Below are 18,462 nucleotides of genomic sequence, written 5' to 3' on the forward strand. Positions count from 1 at the left end.
CATCTGCTCTCCCACTGTCTTTTCTGCCCATAGCCTACCCACTGGGGCAGAGTGGGAAAGAGAGAAATCTTGGTGCTGTGCAAGTTCACTCCATCCCACCAGAGCTGGTGCTGGTGCACGCAGCCCCATGGCACCCAGGCAGAGCAAGAAGAGAAGGTCCAATTCCAGCCAGCAGCCAGTGGCTGCCAGACAGCTGTGATGGGCAACACAGCTTCAGCATCACACCAGGAAGTCAAGTCAGTGGGTCAGGATTATTTCAGCAAGGTAAAAAATGTCAGACAATACACAGCCAAGGACATCAAGACATGATTGATTGAATGGCTGAGGACATGCATGTATTTTCCTTTTTTCTCCCCCATACTTGCACAACATTTTGCTGGACAGATAGATCACCAGCAGACTCACAAGCAAGGTCAGATGACTCTGACCTTTCCCAGGCAGGTCACCTTGGAAACATTGGTCAGTGAGAATAGGCAGCAACACAGGATATTACTTCAAAGAACAATTTTTTTATTTAGCCCCAGGAGTACAGTAAGGGAAAAACAGTGTACTTGTTGCACCACCTGCAACTTTGCCAATTTTTCTAAAGGCTTTGGTAGATCCAACTTTAAAATCTCTCCCTTTCTACTTCATCTCTGTGATACTAATCTCTAGGTCTACCTTTGAAAATCATGGACTAATCAAATTATTTTTGAATAGGATAACTCTAGAAGAAGGCACGGTGACTCCAGAAGAAGCCATCAGACCAGTATTTTCAGATTTTGGGACTTGCTGCTGGACGCTGGACACCTTACACTTTTTAAAAGAGGCAGAAAGGAACATGAAACCATAGGTTTTTCAACAAAGTTTTTTTTATGTAAATGTCAAGGCAAAAACATTTATTCAGGATTGACAGAGTAGGCATAATTTTTTTTATTCAAAGAAATGCCATCAATCTGAGGTATTAGTAGCATTACTTTGTAAGTGTACCTTATTATCCTCCCAGATCAAGCTTTTATCTGTTTCAGTCCAGGATCATAGCAGTTTCTGTAGCAAGGATTTCCAGACTAAAAATTATGGGTACTTATAGGGCTGTGAAGAAGGAAGTGTATCCTCGAGTGACTCCTAGGAGTGTGGGGTGGGAGAAATCTGGCCTCAAGCTGCTGGGATGCAGCAGACGACTGTGGGGCCTTCAACAGAGGGGTTAGAGACCTTCTGCACTGAGCAGAACAGGAAGAATGAATCATTAAAAAGAACTTTTAAATCATGAAGATAGAACAGAGATTCCAAAACAGATGTGATTACCACAGAATATTATCTATCTAATGGAGAAAAGATATACTTCAGAACAAGTTTGTATACACATACACAAGCATATGCAGAACTGATTAAGCACTGCTCAGTAAGTTTGTTCTGGTTCTGTTTTTTTATGTGTGTAAATGGAAAAAATATGGCATCTGATAACAAAATCAACAGACAACTGAAAGTGACCAGACATCAAAGGGTTTTGAAGGCTAATAAAGTCTTTCCCCATCCTGGAGAGGGTCTGATCTTTCCCCTCCACTGAATTCCAGATCCAGTTATGAAAGAACAGCAACTTTTTTTGGCTATAATGGACCTAAGAGGTAACAGATCCAGTCCTGATGGGAGAATGACAAAAGGCAGAAGTTTTGAATCCTGTTCTGCCCTCATTTACTCTAAATATATAATTATCACAATTCAGAGCTCCTTGTGGATTTGAAATGACACAAGTAAAGACAAAGTTATGATAATAATGAGTTTTCACATAATTTAATTTAATATATACTTTGTATAAATTATACAAAGGGAGGTCGGACCAGATGACCCATTGGTCTCTTCCAATCTGACCCATTTTGTGATTCTGTGAATACTTCTCATCTGAGTAGAGTTTATGTCCTTGCTATCTAAAATCACTAGTACAAATATCCTGTAAAGGAATTTATATTTTACAGCTCTTCCATTCAGTATCACAATGCCAGAAGAAGTTAGACCTTCAGAGAAGAGAACTTACTGGCCATAATGGATTGTGGTTACTGAGACACTTTGAGAAAAAAATTGCAAAGGAATGGATACTTGTGCTGTAATTGCTAGAGAAAGACAGCTAAGGAAAATCTTAATGAAGCTTCAGGGCATGACTCTTAGGTCAAGACTAGAGTAAGACTCAAGTGTGTCTGCCTTCTAGAGAGAAGGTAAAAAAGAGTAGTTTGTGAAAGAGGAATCTTACTGGCCTGCAAAAGCCAAACAATGCTGTAGACCTATACAGGCATGGCATAAACTCACCAGTCTTCCTAGCTCAGGAAAATCCCAACACAATTTTGTTTTTCTCAAAAGCCAGTATTGACACACTGCAGCTGGACTTCCTTGTAGCTCACAGTTCAGTGGGCTATTCCTGCTATGAAGCACAACATATCCAGGCAGCACATTGTTGCTAAAGCTAAAAAAACCTCGTTGTATAGTAGTAGTTTATGGTCTTTATCAAGGTCGTAGTTTTGGATGTAGTATACTCTGAACACATGATGAGGCATAAAGCAGACTAATGTTACCAAGATGAAGAAGAAACTCTTTGCCTGAGCCCTGAATTCCACGTGAGAGTTAATGTCAGGCCAGTATTTCATGGCTACTCTATAGATCACAGTCAGCTGGATTCCGGTGAGCACAGCACATGCTGCCACCAAAATCCCAGCCAGGCAGTAGTTCATGATCACCATGTGAGCCTCCTGCAGCTCCCTGTGGAACTGGAAGCACTCGCAGGAGCGGTAAGTCTTCGAGGTGCCGTAGTAGGAGAGGAGAACAGGCGTGACCACCAGTGCTCCCAGCAGCCAGACAGCCCCCACCCAGGCCGCGGTGTAGCACTTGCGAAACTCCAGGCGGAGGAGGCGCGCTACGATGATGGCCACGTAAAAGGCGAAGGTGGCGTACATGTGCAGGTAGATGATGGCGCCCGCCAGCCTGCAGGCGAACCTCCCGAATTTCCACTCCCCCAAAATGTAGTAGCTGAGGCGGAAGGGGATGCTGAGGAGCATGAAGCTGTGCAGCACCAGGAGGCTGATGATCATGATGGTCATCACAGATTGGGATCTCCTTTGAAACAACTGCTGGGACATCATGATGACCCCAATGGTGCCGCCAGCCAGGTTAATGATGTACAGGACTATCAGAACAGCGTGGAGTTTCTCTGAGGAGTCCAGCACTGTGCCATTGGAGGAATGGTTCTGTTGGGTTATGCAGCTGTTAAGCATTCTCGTAAGTTCCTCTTTTGAAGGTTGCTGAAAAGGAAAAATAGGAGTAAAACATTTTTCTTTGTTATTTCGTTTATTGTTAACTGGAATATCACAGGTTCCTAAAGAGAAACTACTGAATTGCATCTGAAATTATGTTATCCCATGAAGTTTACAGTCTTATAACTGTTGTGATCCTGCATATTACAGCAGTAACCTGTGCCTCAAGGTTAATACTACCTTTTGCATAATTATGAATGAGATTTTGATTTACTAAACTGCTTTCCAGGATTTTTTAAAAAATTACTTGCCTCTAGATTCAGCCATTTGTTATAACGAAGACACTGTTTGTAAATTGTGCAAGTTTTATCTGCACTCATATTATCAAGCTTAAATTGATGGTGGAAAAATACTGAAACATGAAGATGTCATACCTATCACATGTGGATACTCTGTGATGACACCTTATCCATCTTTTTAGCATTTTGTTGGATGGATACAAAATACACATAGGTAGCAATGGTTTGTTTCTAGATACACGGAGGAAATTGAAAATAAAGGTTTGCAGATGAAAATTCAATTTCTTCTTGCTTCATCTGCAGGTATTTTTTGCTACAGAATTTTACCTGAGTTACTCTACTATAAAAAGTGATGAAAAGCGGAAAATTAATTTGGGAATAGTCTGCTAAAAGATATAATTCTTTTGGCAGTTGTTGAACATAGCCACATACAGCTGCATTCTTATTTAGACTTAACTCAAAATGCGGACTTGTATACAGATTTGTGTACAAATAGACAAGCATAGCTCACGGGGTAGATAGATACTTTGCTAATGAAATGTATCCTTACCTTGTATAGAGTTTTGAAAGAACAAAGTAAGAGCTAAAAAATTATCTCTTAAAAAAAGCAGCACTTTCTCTGTCTAATTCCTTTGAAGTTTGAAATCAGTAAGCTTGTTTTAATCGGCAGTTCTTAATTCTTTGCACTCATCTGTAAAGTGATAGACTACCACTGCAAAACATTTTCAGAGAAACTTATTTATGAAGCATCAGGCAAAACATCTTTAAAAAGCCAAGATCGATATAAACCTTTCTGTTCACCTGCTTTTAAAATTCATGACCCTAAAGTGTTTAAATGTTTAAAATTGTTTACCTGCCTAATATTCCCAAGACAAGCACAAGAAATTTCCCAGAAACTTTGCTACACCAAAAGTTTTACAAACCAATCCATTTTCCAATGTATATTGTGAATATTTCAAATTGGCTTTGAAAATGTACAAGATTTAGTTATTCTAGACAGCATAATTACAGTTTAATTACAGCACTTTATATCACTTTGAAATAGCTTGCAATTTTTTTTGCTATTTATAGCAATAAAATATTTGAATTTTACCTTATAATCTCTTCTTTTTGTGACTCCACCCTGAAATGTGTCATTTCATGCAGCTGTAGCATATGGCATACACTAGCAAAGTGAAAAAGACAGCCTTTGACCCGTTTGACCAAGGACTGAGTTTTCTCAGCCCACACACAGGAAGGAACAAGCCTTCCTTTTGCTCCTCTGTGATAACAATCTCATATGTGTGATGTCTAACGCTCTTTTCATCATGCAGGGAGAACCACAGAAAAGTTGCTGAGCTGCCAGAGACTATCATTGTGCTGGGACATGTAGAACATATCAAGTCAGGACTTCCCCTGACCACAATTTGGTTTGTCTTAAAGCTCAGGCAGACAGTGATTCCCTGAGCCATACAACTCCACAAGGTACCAGGTTTTGCTGCTAAACAAGTGAGAAGTGCCAATGGTTAAGGAAAGAAATGTGCACCTGAGCAAACTGATCAAGGAAAGAAATATCCACTTTCCCCCTTAACTTGCTTTGTGTTTAATAATTAAGCTAAATGTTCTAGAATAACAAAGTGTTTAGCAGAGTCAACAGGGGATTTCACTCTAACATGTTACTAGACTGTCAAGAATTCAGAGGTGATTTCTCACTGTTTAAATATGATATATAAAACAAGCTGTAGGCATATATGAAAAGCAACTTAAGAGTTCCTGCTGTAAAAAAAAAAAAAGACATAGAGAAGCCAGTGGGCTTTGAAAATTATTCTTGAACCAAAGGCATGAATGCAGATCCCAAAACATATCATTAGTACATGGCAGCTCACTAAAAAGAGGAAGAATTTGAGTCATATCTCTTGTAGAGACATTAAAAAGCATATTCTTGACCAAAAATTAAACAAAAAAATGTTAGTCCTGTTTATTTTTCTACTAAAGTTCTAGACTTCAATTGGAGTCATCCCTACTCAAACATGATAGGCAACACATAAGGTTTTGTGAGCAAACAATAGCATAAAAACAATATTGCAGTAGGGTTGAACTAGCATTGCCCCTGCCATCAGTCAGCCACCTTCTGCTCTGGATGAGAGGATGGTTCCCTTTGAGAGGCATGTCTCCTGCTAAGAACAGTGTTAGGAAGATCAAGATGTGAAAGAGTGCTACCAGAACTAAATAAATACAAAAACTTAAAAAATAAAAAGTTGAGAACAGAAACAGGAAAGTCTCTGAGGGTGAGCAAGGATGTGGGAACAGCAGTCTGTGAGACATTCTCAGGATAAATCCTGAAAGCTTTGAGAGAGCAGTTACCATTTCATTCAGACCAGGATTCAGAACAGCAGGGATGCCCATTTTGGACAGTGCATATATTTGTGGGCTTGGAGTAAAAGAAACGTGTGATTGTTCCATCAGAGCACTGATGGAGAGCAGCTACCTGGGTAATGGTACTCACCAGCTGTGGTTCCAGTATCACCTAATCCCACATAAGGACAGGCTGCTGCCTGACACTGTAGTGATGGTGGTTGGATGGCAAAATGATAGCTGGGTCTGCAGCAATGTGCAGCAAAGTAGTGAACAGCCTGGATGTCAGACACTGGTGGTTTCCATGTGTTAGAAAGATCATGAAACCACAGCCACATCCTCTGGGTGAAGCAGAGAAATGGCTGCTGCCTTGTCCACAGAGCTTGAAGGAATCCATAAACCTTGAACCACCATGTGAAATCAGAAGAGACGTGAAGAAATTGCATTCCTCAAGTAGCTGTTTTGTGACAGCCAGTACTCCAGCCAGAGCTGAATCAGACTCTGAGATCAGGAGCTTGGTGCACTCTGTTACCTTCTTGAGTCCAGTCTAAGCTCTTTCGATGTAAAATCAGGCCAAAACCCAGCAAAGATGTTGCACAGATAATTCTCTTGTCACCCTGGGGACAGTGCTGTTGGCTGGCACCAAAACTGCTGAAGGTCAGAAACTGGACTTCTCCACTGATGTTTTCATATCTCTCAATCTCTTTTTCCTTGAAACATTCCTTGAAACTTGTATGCTAATGCCGTTCAATGTGTAACCTTGTATCTTCATGTTCTTCTGTTAAATAAATAAAAAATAATTTAAAAATCAGGCAACTCAGCCCTGTAATCTAGGTTTAGGTTAGCCTTTATTTGAGTACAAGAGAAAATTTAGTCAGTACACAGCATGCCTTGACCAGTGGTGAGAATAAAGATTGAAAGAGGAATGTGTTTATACACAGCAGAGATTCAGGTCAAGACTAGAATTACACATAGATTTTAAGGAAGGAAGGGACTGGGCGTATCTGGTTCAGCACTGGGGTAAACAGAAGGCAAAGAAGAAGAGTGGAGATTTCAACTACCGAACTGGAAAAATGAAACAGAAGAAAAGGAAGAAGAAGCAGCAGTTGAGAGAAAAGAAACAAGGCCTGTTGTGTGTTTGGAGATGGGACGAATCTCTGTGGAAGTGTCACTGCTGGTGCCCATGCATGTGTGCAGCAGACTTCCTCTTAGCAGGGACTGGGTCCACAGTAGAGCTCTAACTTCTCCATTTCATGTCTGCATGATTTCCTCTGCTATCTCATCAGTTTTTAAAAAAATATTATCTTTTCTGGTCAGTATAATAACAACCAAGGCTTCACATTCGGTTTCAAGAGATGTTTTCTGTCCTGTCCTTTGTGGTTGGATAGATTTTCAGTTGTACCTACTTCTAAGTTAGGGTGAAAGCTGCTGATAATTCAAATTATTTATTAATATTAATCCTCTATAGCTAGCTGCTTACAAGAACTGGGCTACACATAGGACATAAACAATGGTAAAATAGGGAACACCGGTGTGTGTTATGCTTTATCATACTGCTTTTTCTGGGATTGCAGGTGAAATAGCTCTTGCTGTCTCACTCCCACCTTGTCAGACGTGAGTCATAGGTACTAGATAGTAAGAAAATCATACTCCATAGTTAGGGAACATACATTATAATCCCTTTAATTTTCCAGTCCCACCCGCCCATGCATCATGAATAATTTACTACCTTCAGCCAGTAAATGGTCAACAAGTTTAGCAGAACTTTTCAGATTCTTGGACTACTCTTCTAATTACTTGATTGCAGGTTTACTGAGAGATTTCTCAGGCATTGCCAGCATGGAAGAGGCTGTCTGGACTCTCTGTTTATTAGAAATCATAATATATAGTTGCCTTAGTCATATATATTTAGTATGCCTCAAAAGTAGACATTATGTTTTGTATAAATAGAAGTAATAAATAATGGATTTCTGTGGAGGAATTTGGCAGAGTATATCGCAGGCAGGCTATGACGTACCTTTTAAAACAAAGCTGATATTTATTTGGTTTGGTGCAAAGAGAAGAGATTTATTATTATGAACTCAGGAACTTGTCATTATTCTCCTATCCTGGTACATAACAGTTTAGAGGTAAGTTAGAAGAGTTATTGAATAGTTTTGTCCCACTATTTGGTCTAATTGCCCTCCAACACCTGTAGTGACAATTAAAGTTGTTGTTGCTTTAGTTTACTTTGATATTACTGGCTATAAAGCCATTTTACTTGGGAACAGCTGCCGAAAACCAGAGGTAAGTCAAGGATCTGGCACCAAAAGCATAAATTTTTCCTTATCCCAAATGCTTTCCTTTCTGCTTGACCATGCTGCTACTCCCTGTCTTTTTCAAACTTCCCTTTGCTTCAGTCTCACAGCCTTTCTCAGAAGTCTGTGTCTCAAGGGATAGCTCCACATAATGCTGCTATACGTGGTTTCTCATGTTCTGCTTGATAAATAACACCACAGCCACAGAGTCTGAATTCTTTCCTGATACTTATACACAGAGTCAACAAGCCTCTTCAGGAATTAGATCCCTGAAACTAATTCTTGCTTGACACAGAGCTGGGCAAGGCTTAATCTTTATTAAACTAAAAAGCAATTAGAAAGGAAGCATGTAAGCCAATTAACTCATGCAGTTAATAAGAAGGATGTGAAGATGCTGGAGCAAGTCCAGAGGAGGCCACAAAATAATCAGAGAGGTGGAGAACCTCTCCTATAAAAACAGGCTGAGAAAGTCGGGGTTGTTCATCCCAGAGAAGAGGATGCTCTGGGGAGACCTTGGAGAACTTTCCAGTACATAAAGGGGACCTACAGGAAAGATGGAGAGGGACTTTTCACAAGGACAGGTAGGGGTAGGATAGTGGTAATGGCTTTGAAGTGAAAGAGGAGAGATTTAGATTAGATAGGAGGAAGAAATTCTTTACTGTGAGGGTGGTGAGGCACTGAGCAGGTTACACAGAGAAGCTGTGGATGCCCCATTCCTGGAAGTGTTCAGGACTTTGACAGAAGAGCCTTTGAGTAAAGTAGTCTAGTGGAAGGTGCTCCTGCTCATGTCAGGGGTGCTGGAACTTGGTGATATTTGAGGTCCCTTCCACACCAAGGGATTCTATGATTCTATGATCAGGTTTTATGCTTGGGTTGTTTTCACAAATTTGCATTGATCCTAACTCTCCAGGATCTTAAAACTGCGTGTTTGTAGCCACATTTCACAAAAATGAATCTTGGTTTTACAGAAGGGAGGTTCCCATATTTCTGAAAGAAAAGAAAGTGCTTATGTTCTGAATAGAGTTGCAGAGAGAGCACTAGAGGACAGGGATGAGGACTCTAAATACTAAAAATGATTGAATTTGTCAGTAAATTAGTTTATAATCCAGATGAGTCTGGTATCTAGAGGCCTGTCATCCCAATTTCATCAAAATGCACATCTATAAAAGTCAGTTAATCATAAAATAAGAAAAAAAAGGAGGATTTTGAGCTATTGAGAATTTGAAGTATCCAATATCAGCTCCATAGGAATGAAACCTGTGAGCAAATCAGAAGAAAAATAATTAGCATTTATTCTTGAGAGTGTTGGGTGGTAGGGAGTGGGAATGAATATCAATAGCACAAATTCTAAGATACAAAGGAAATTAAATATATTAAATATGAGTACAAAAGAGAACACCTAGAGCACCTTCAAAAAATAATGATGTTTCATTCTGTTCTCAGGGGTACAAAATGGACTGGTTGTGAAAGGAGAAGGTTCTTTAGTTCCTATCACTAAAAAGAGAACTGAATATAAAAACCATCCTGCAAGCTATCAGACTTTTCTGATTTAATTTCCTGTGAGATATCCAAAATGCCTAAAGAAGCAAAAGTGAGTTTGAAATTTGAACATTTTGGCTAGTAGATGCCCCCACAGAAATTTTTCCTTCAAGCCCCTTGAAGAAAAGACAGGGTTAGTCCCAGAAACAGAGGAAACTCTGAAGCTGAGGCCATTTGGCGCTGGACAGAGCCCTGTGTTTACAAAAATGGATGCTCTCAACTTCAGAGAGCCTTGGCCATAGGTTGACTGCCATTTGCAGAGGAAAACACAGCAGAAAAAGAGCAGGTCTGCAGCACTCAGCGACAGAAGTGGCTTCAAGCATTGTGCAGACAGGAATAATCTTAAGGGATGTAAAAAGAGATGCTCACCATATATTTAAAGTGTATTTCCTCCCAATCCCTGCCTTGGGAAAGGTTCTGTTGGCTTCCTTCCAATCCCTGCCTTGGGAAAGGTTCTGTTCACTCCTTCAATGATGCCAGTGGCAGCCAGGAATGAACCTCTGTGCTGGCAAGTCCATCATCCATGGTTCCAGCAGAACAATGCCATTTCTGGCTGCCTTTTTTGCTAGTTGGGAAATCTCTATGCTTCCATTATGCACACTGTTTAGAGGAATGAAATGCAATGAATGCTGTGTGTAAGTCTGTTTATAGCCCATACTCTCAGCACATGGCAAAGAGAATATGTATAACCAACAAAAGTGCTCTCATGATAAATTGATCATAATCCTAAGTGCCATCAAACTGTCTACATAGATCCATTCAATGTTTTCACTATTTCTTTGTTTCCTCAGTTCAAGGATTTGAGCAATTATTGTAATTGTAAGAATATTTCTACTCTAAAGCATAGATGGGCCATGCTGCTAATTAACATATTTTACCCTAACTCTGTGAAAATGGAATATGTGATAGGTTCCAACTGAACTGTGCATCAGAGTCCTGTTGAACTTATCTTTCCATCATAACAAAAATAGATTCTAGAACAAAAGAATAGGATGGAGGGGAATGTTTAAAATGAAGTGATTAATTTAATTGCTTTTTATTCAACCACCAGTAATTCGTAGAAATGAAGGATGGGAAAATCCATTTATTTATTTATTTATTTATTTAGCTAGTTATTTAAGTCAAGACTGAGAGAGAGAAAAGATTGCCTTAAGTATGATTAATAATAATTTGATCTAAAATGTAGATGAAAATCAGGGAGGAAGTTTACCTACACGTTTCAAATTTCATAGACCTATGTGCTTCAATTGTGTATTTTCAATGTACATAATAGAAGAAATAATTGTAGTAGAAATAAGCATCTTTAAGCACATTATATTTAGCTATAAACCTGAAGGCTTAATTAATTGAAAAATTCAAAATTTGGTTCCTTTATATGAGAAGACATAAACTGTCAAAAATAAATCCAGGGATTATGTTCTCAGTTCAAAGGAGGACACTGAAAAGACCAATTAATTTCCTTCTTACTTTTTTTTTTTCACTAAGCATGCTTTAAGGCAAGACTGTCAAAACATTGTTAGCCAGCAGAAACCAGTTGCTACCTATGAGAGGATAAAATTAATGAATTCAAATGTTGTTTTTTAGATCCTCCTGATATTTCAAAATCCTCCTGATTAAAAAATGAACAAATAACAGACCTTTCCTGTTTGAGCCTTAGGAATTTTTTTTTGCTTTGCAAGTTCAAATTTAACAATTTGAATAAAAATGAGATTGTATTAGAATCCAATTTTATTTTCAAAACTAAAGCTCTTAAACCACAAGTTTAAGGAATTTTACAGTCTTTTAACTCCTTTAAAAATGTGTTCTAAATTCTGGCTAGTAGCTAAGCTAAGCCCTCCCTCATTTCCCCAGAGGGGTGGAGATGTGAACTGGAAGGGCAAAAGAGAGAAGAAAACTTTTGAGTCAAGATAAAGGCAGCTTAATAAGTGGAGAGGGATAAAGGGAAATATGAATTAAGCCATGCAAGAGCAGTCATCACTCACCACCAGAAAATGATGCCCGATCTGTCTCTGAGCAGCAGCTACTTTGGCAAAACTTCCCCTTCCCAGTTTTCTGCTGAGTGTGTTGTTGTGTGGTATGAAGATTCCTTTGGACAGTTCAGATCAGCTGTGCTCTCCCCACCTCCTTCCCCCCCTCAGCCCATGGGCTAGAGGAGCAGATTCACAAAAGAGAGAAGGTGTTGGTGCCATGAAACCTTGGCTCAGCAAGGGCTACACCACTGGTGTGTTATCAACACTGTTTTTGCCACTAATCTAAAACACAGCACCATATGGGCAGCTCTGGAGAAAAATTGCTCTGTCCCAGCCAGAGCCAGTACAGGAAAAGAAAAATACAGTTGTGAAAAAAACTGTCTAAATAATCTGGATATGTAATAAAATATTAGTAATTTCAAAATGAAAACTTTTGTTTGGAAAAAAAATTTGAAAAGTAAGTTGAAAAGCTTGTCTCAAATATGGATTAATCCAGGAAAAAACCTTTCTGGGTTAAACCTTCCTCTGAATGAACCAGTAATAAGGACAATACTTACATAATATTTTCCTAAAAGCATCTGTCTCTGGTATCAAAACTCTCATTTGGCAGAAGAAGACAGGAACAGAGTGGGGTATGTTAAAAAGTGTTTGGTCACTGGAAGATGGGGCATATCAGGTGAGCAAGGGTGTGAGGGTCAAACATGGCACTGAAAGACTTCCAGAGAAGAGCTGCCAGGAGAAGCTGGCAGCCAGTCAGTGGCAAAGCTCCTCAGTGCTGGATCTGGCTGTGTAACAGGAGAGAGAGCTTTGTGGATAGCATGGAGTGGGAGGAAGCAGTAATGTGCTGGCAGCTGAGGCTGCTGTTCATAGGGACCTCAGCAGGCTGGGGGAATAGTGGTCAGCCTCCCCCTGCTGTAATTTAGTTAATTGTGCCTTGGGGCAGCAAGCTGTGTGGTTGTTGGTAAAATATGCTTTGAAAAGAAGAAGAAGGTAAGAATATGGAACCCATTGTGTGTTGTTTGTCAGATCACTTTATTCTTTTTTAATAAGAGCTTTGGGTACCACAAATAAAGTTTGGATTAGGAACACTTAGGGGAAGCAGGAGGGCAGCACCAGTCTCTTCTCTCTAGTGACCAGCGACAGGGCTCAAGGGAATGGCTTCAAGCTGTCAGAGGAAGTTCAAGTTGGACATTAGGAAAAGGTTCTTCACCCACAGGGTGGTCGAGCACTGGAACTGACTTCCTAGGAAATGGCTGTTCCTGAGCTTGCCAGAGCTCAGGAGACATTTGGACAATGCTCTCAAGGACGTGGTGCGATCCTTGGGGTTGTCCTGTGCAGGAACAGGAGTTGGACTTTGTACCCTGAGTGTTCTTTCCATTTCAGGGTCTTCTTGAACTGCAGCTGTGGTAGAGGAGAATTAGTTGCATATTAGAAAAGGTTCTTCCCCCAGAGCGTGGTTGGGCACTGGAACATGATCCCCAGGGAAGTGGTCACAGCACCAGCCTGACAGAGTTCAAGAAGCATTTGTACAGCTCTCAGGCACATGGTGTGATTCTTTGGGTGTCCAGTGTAGGGACAGGAGCTGGACTCGGTGATCCTTGAGGGTCCCTTCCAATTCAGCACATTCTATTGAATCTGGGATTCTGTGGTATTCATTTGAGAGTGGTGGAGCCTACAGCCTACAGTCAGGAGGCCTAGAGCTCCAACACCAGAGAAAGTGTTTGGATCCTCCATCCTTAGATTTTTGAAATACAACTGGACTCAGTTCTGGGCAGCCTCATCTAACTTTTGAGTTTAGCCATGCTTTGAGCAGAGGATAGGATTGGATGATTTTGCAAAATTGCTTACTATCCAATTTTGGCTGTGATCTAAATTCATTTCAACACTACAGAGGTGAATCTTCCTTCCTCACCTTTACTTAGTGTTCACAAGTTTGTGAAGGTTCAAGTTACTAAATTTGGTTGCTAAATGTAGTTACTAACTGGCAGCAATTACTAACGTGGAACATTTTGTAACACAAATTTAAGTTATCATTTGCTCCTACGCACATCCTGACCTCCAGAACAAGATTTTGTCCTTGCTATTATTGTATCATCTCAGGAATTTTCTGTTCTAGCAAAATACCCCTTGACATTAAACGATGTGAAACCACCTTGGTCCAACATAATTATTACTTTTGTCATTTTTACTTCACGAGTACTGCAGTGGTTTCACACTCCTACACATTTTTGTAAAAGGTGTTGTTATGGTGATACATTTCACACGCTGTATTTCTTCATATGTGTCTGCTACCACTCTTTTTTGGTCCCCTGTGTACTTAAATATGCTCACAAGTGACCAGTTTGGCGTATTTAATCAAGAAACAGCTGAGACCTTTTTGCAGATTCTATTTTGTCACAGCCTGGATTTTCTTATTTCTCTGTGAATTAACTGCCTTGTCATGTGTTTTATTTATTCTTCTAATTTTGCAGCTTCCTGTGCTTCACATTCATTGGAGTGTTAAGTTTGGTGGTTTGCCATCCTTATTTATTGTCCACACCCACTGCTGCATTACAAAGCAAAATTTTTTTGCTTTCATTCAAAAGAACCAGAGAAGGCTCAGCCTTTCAAGCTGCTTAGTCGACTGAACATTAATACTGCTCAGTGAAACAGGTATCAGCTCAGATTTACAGCCTCCTCTCAGTGGCAGACAGAGTGAGAACTCCATTTTCAAGTGTGGTTATTTTTCATTTTGTTATTTGCGACTGAGTTTCCAGGCTGATTATTGTTGAGACAAAGTAAAGTGCACAAAAGTGTGCAGCATCCATTCAACCCTGAAAGGAGCATATTCTCGAATATCAGAGCAGTGCTACAGTAAATTGCCTCTTTATTTATATAACAGAGCATACAGAGGAGATAACAGCAGAGCTAATGAGACTCTGCATATATATGGGTTACATTAGTAATGAGAAACAGCTCCACTAATTAACTCTGCTCCCTAATGAAATTAAATTCATGCTATAAAAGACTTTTACAATAAAGTCAATACAAACCCCAAGTATATCAGTTTCTAACTCCTTCATTATGGTAGGGTGACATAAACAATATCATGATTTTATATTGGCATGGGACAGTAAGCATTGTTGGTAGGCTGAGCTTGTTCCAGTTTCCACGAAAAGCCCCAATAGCTTCATTTCCTCATCCTTTCCTGCACACATGCAGACTGGTAAATCAGTGAAATCAATTTCTCTCTTAAAAGTTTTAAAGTTAATTTTTGAAAAAAAAAACTTGATACATAAGTTTGCCCATATAAATTTATTAAAAGTAATATAAGCTCAAATTGTAAGCTTGAATTTTTTTCCCAAGTGATAAGCTGAATTCTTAGCAAACTTCACAAAGCATATTCCCACTGACTGGTCCTATGAAGTATCATCTGCCTGATACTTTTTAAGCATTTCCTTACTATGCTGTTTGGAAGGTCTGCTAGTTCTTTCCTTCTATAGTATCCTGGTTTTCCATGCTCAAAGCTGAGCTGAGACCACAAATACTTTATTTCTTGCATTACCTGAGTAACTAATTTTGTTCCATCATGATCCTGAAATATGAAAGAGTCATCAAAAATGAGAGAGATGTCAAGAAGCTGTAGAACCACCTCAGCTGCTTTTTTTTGGTCCTAAGTGGATGGAAACCACAAAATTTGGTGATGCACTCCTCTTACATCATTATCACTTCAAGCTGCCCAGACGCATAGACTGCATATTGACAGTCAATTTACCTCATGCTAAGTTCTCCTTGTTCAAAACAGACCAGTCAGGAAACCATTCAAAGTAGTGCCTTCTCTTTTCTTAGCACACTACACAGAAAGATTTGAAGTGCTCAACAGCATCTCTGGTGATGTTTGCATATTTAGATGAACAAATGTTTCATGGCACAGTCCTGGCCACCATGGCCATATGTCCCTTTATGATTATATTATGCATATCCTCAATGCTCACATGAAGGAGACTCCCGTTCTGTTTGCCTGCTCTTAATCAACTTCTCAGTGTGTTCACATTAGAATTTCATGTCTGAATCGAGGCACATAGTAAGCAGTTTATTAGAAATAATTCTGTGTATGTAAATGGGGAAAGCATTGACATATACATTTAGACTTAAAAAACCAGAGTGTGTTCTCCATACTTACTTTCTAAGCAGATAGTATTCATAGTTCAACTTTGACTTGGGATTCTGTATTTCTTGTATTTATTCCAGCAATAGTTGCACAATACTCTCTCCTTGTGATTAAGTACATGGAGCATTTCTTATTCTTTTTGTACAGTTGTTCTGAAAAATTTAATTTAAAATCCTGGGGCAACTTCAGGAATGATTACTGAGCAATTAGAGAGAAATCTGATTCAACTCCCTCTGTTTATGTACAACTGCTCTTGCACCAATTTCTGACATACATTACAGACATATTATGAAGCCACACATTTTGCAAAATGAATAAAATTTTCATTCATTTCTCAGAATGACTTCCAGTTATTTTGCAAAATGACAGAAAATAGTAGGCATGCATTATGGAAAATACCTAACCTCTGGCTTTTTGAACTTGTTAGTTTAAAAGATAACAGAAAGAGCTCTTTTCATTTTATTTCCCAGACTATTTAAAATCCCACAGTATATTACAGAGCACACTATATATTACATTTTCTAAAATAAAGGCTCTTCTGAGGACAACTTTGTAAAATGTACAGTGTTTTAAATTTTTTGTTCCTTGGATTGATATTTGACCTGACCTTCCCCACTAGAACAGTAGTGATAAAAGGTGACATTTTGTGAAGTGCTGAAAACCATTAGGTATTTCAGGTGATGACCAAGCAAGCAATGTGGTCCAGGGGTGTAATAAAATGACCATTATTTTCTGAAATACCTAAACCAAGTCATATTATGTAGCTGAAACTGTCATTTCATCAAAGAACTGCAAATTGCCAAGCTTTTTATTCTTTTTTTAGTAGCCACTTTCAGAGATTCATGATATTATATACAGGTTCAGATTTAGGATTTAGGTTTAAACTGTTCAGGTTTAAACTTCCGATGGCCAGTTCACTGTAAAGACAGTTTTATTCTTGCAAGCTGAATTTAACTTATATACTGCTTTTCCCTCTGTGAAACTTTGTGATGCTATTTCTACTGTACAGACACATTTCATGTCTTGAGAGGATTCTCCTCCAGCTGCTCATTCTGTAGCAGAGGACAGGGACTGTGATCTGTCTCCATGTATGTGGAATTTGCATCCATTTGTGTTTCTCCCTGGGCACCCTCCAGACACATGAGACTCTCCTCTCCAAGGGTATGACTGAAGGTTGTCCATCATGTTTCCCATTAACACAGGCACAGCCTCCCCTTTCTTATTTTCTCTCACATTTTTGTAGTTATTTTATTAGTGAAGTCTCTGTGAGCTCTTGCTCCACTGAGGAAAAGTACTGGGAAGACAAAGTCCAATGTGCAATTCGTACATGCTGTGGTTAGAGATTGTGGTGCCACCACTCCATTAGGGTATGCCTCCCCCTCAGCCATGGGCTGGCTGTTGTGTTTCTCCATGCTGCAGAACTCTAAAGCAGAGCAGGGCCTATGAGCTCTTTTCCATGAGTCCTTCCTTTAGTGTGTGTTTCCTGTTGAGCACAAATCAGGGTCTTCCTACAGGTTCAGATGAAGCATTTGAGGGTGCTATCAAATTTCTCTGCCAAAGTCTTTCTTGCCTCTATTGTTGGTATTGGACATATGTCCCTTCCTGACTATGACCCTGCTATGGCTGGAGTTTCCTCTGGAATTGGTAACTGAGGTAACTGAGCCCCCAGCTGGCTGTGCATTACCCTTCCCAGCTGTGGCACTGGCACCATTTCCATTAGAAAGACCTTAGTCATGTGAGCCTACTGGTCTGAAGTTCAGCCAAGGAAAATGCAGGGTCCTGCACCTGGGGGGAAATAACCTCCTGCACCAGCACAGGCTGGGAGTCAACCTGATGGAAAGCAGCTCTGCAGAAAAGGTCCTGGAGGACCTGGGTGTCCATGAGGCTGCAGTGCCCTTGTGGCCAAGACAGATAGACAGTGGTATCCTGGCATTAGGAAGAGCTTTGCCAGCAGGTCAGTGGGGAGGTGATCCTGCCCCTCTACTCAGTCCTGCTTAGGCCACACCTGGAGTGCCATGTCCAGTTCTGGGTTCTTTGGTACAAGGGCGACAAGGAGTTCTGGAGCAGGTTGGGTGAAGGGCTACGAAGATGAGCACCTCTGCAGTTCTGCTGGAGTCTCTCCCTTGTGAGGCCAGGCTGAGAGAGGTGGGCTTGTTCAGCCTGAGAAGCGATGTCTGAAAGGAACCCTCATCAGTTTCTTATCTGAAGGGAAGGTGCCAACAGGATGGAGCCAGGCTCTTCTCAGTGGTGCCATGAACTAGGACACGAGGCAATGGGCAGAAATAAATGCACAGGAAATTCCACCTGAATATGAAGAGGAACTTCTTCACTTGCTGTGACCATGTACTGGAACAGATTACCCAGAGAGGTTGTGGAGTGTGTATTACTGGAGATATCCAGAACGATCTGGATGCAATCCTGTGTTATGTCCTCTAGGATGACTCTGCTTGAGCAGGGAGGATGAATCAGGTGACCCACTGTGGGCCTTTCCTACCTTACCCAGTCTTTGATTTTGTGATTCTAAGCCCCAGCCGCAGGTGAGTGATGCACAATTCCTTGAGGGCACAACTGGAAGAGCTGATGAGCAAAAGAATCCTGGCACTCCCCAAACTGGAAGCATTGCTAGGAAAGAGGGAAGTTACTGGTTGAGGGTGA

The 18,462-nt window shown here is 40.2% G+C and overlaps 1 protein-coding gene across 2 annotated transcripts; it reads right to left on the bottom strand.

The window, feature by feature from the left end:
* Positions 1 to 914: 914 nt before the first annotated feature.
* Positions 915 to 10,101, bottom strand: LOC120505014 (probable G-protein coupled receptor 141). 2 transcript variants are annotated; one of them, XM_039715110.1, is made up of 3 exons: positions 10,057 to 10,101; positions 6,003 to 6,629; positions 915 to 3,266 (listed from the first exon to the last, which is right to left on the bottom strand). In XM_039715110.1, exon 3 carries the CDS (start codon positions 3,237 to 3,239, stop codon positions 2,376 to 2,378), a length of 864 nt encoding a protein of 287 aa, XP_039571044.1. In that variant the 5' UTR covers positions 3,240 to 3,266; positions 6,003 to 6,629; positions 10,057 to 10,101; the 3' UTR covers positions 915 to 2,375. The 2 variants fall into 2 exon arrangements, with proteins under 2 accessions (XP_039571044.1, XP_039571043.1); XM_039715109.1 differs by lacking the exons at positions 6,003 to 6,629; positions 10,057 to 10,101 and adding an exon at positions 4,611 to 4,727.
* Positions 10,102 to 18,462: the final 8,361 nt, after the last annotated feature.

This window comes from Passer montanus, unplaced genomic scaffold (genome assembly GCF_014805655.1).
Source record: "Passer montanus isolate IOZ18808 unplaced genomic scaffold, ASM1480565v1 scaffold32, whole genome shotgun sequence".
Taxonomy (NCBI): domain Eukaryota; kingdom Metazoa; phylum Chordata; class Aves; order Passeriformes; family Passeridae; genus Passer; species Passer montanus.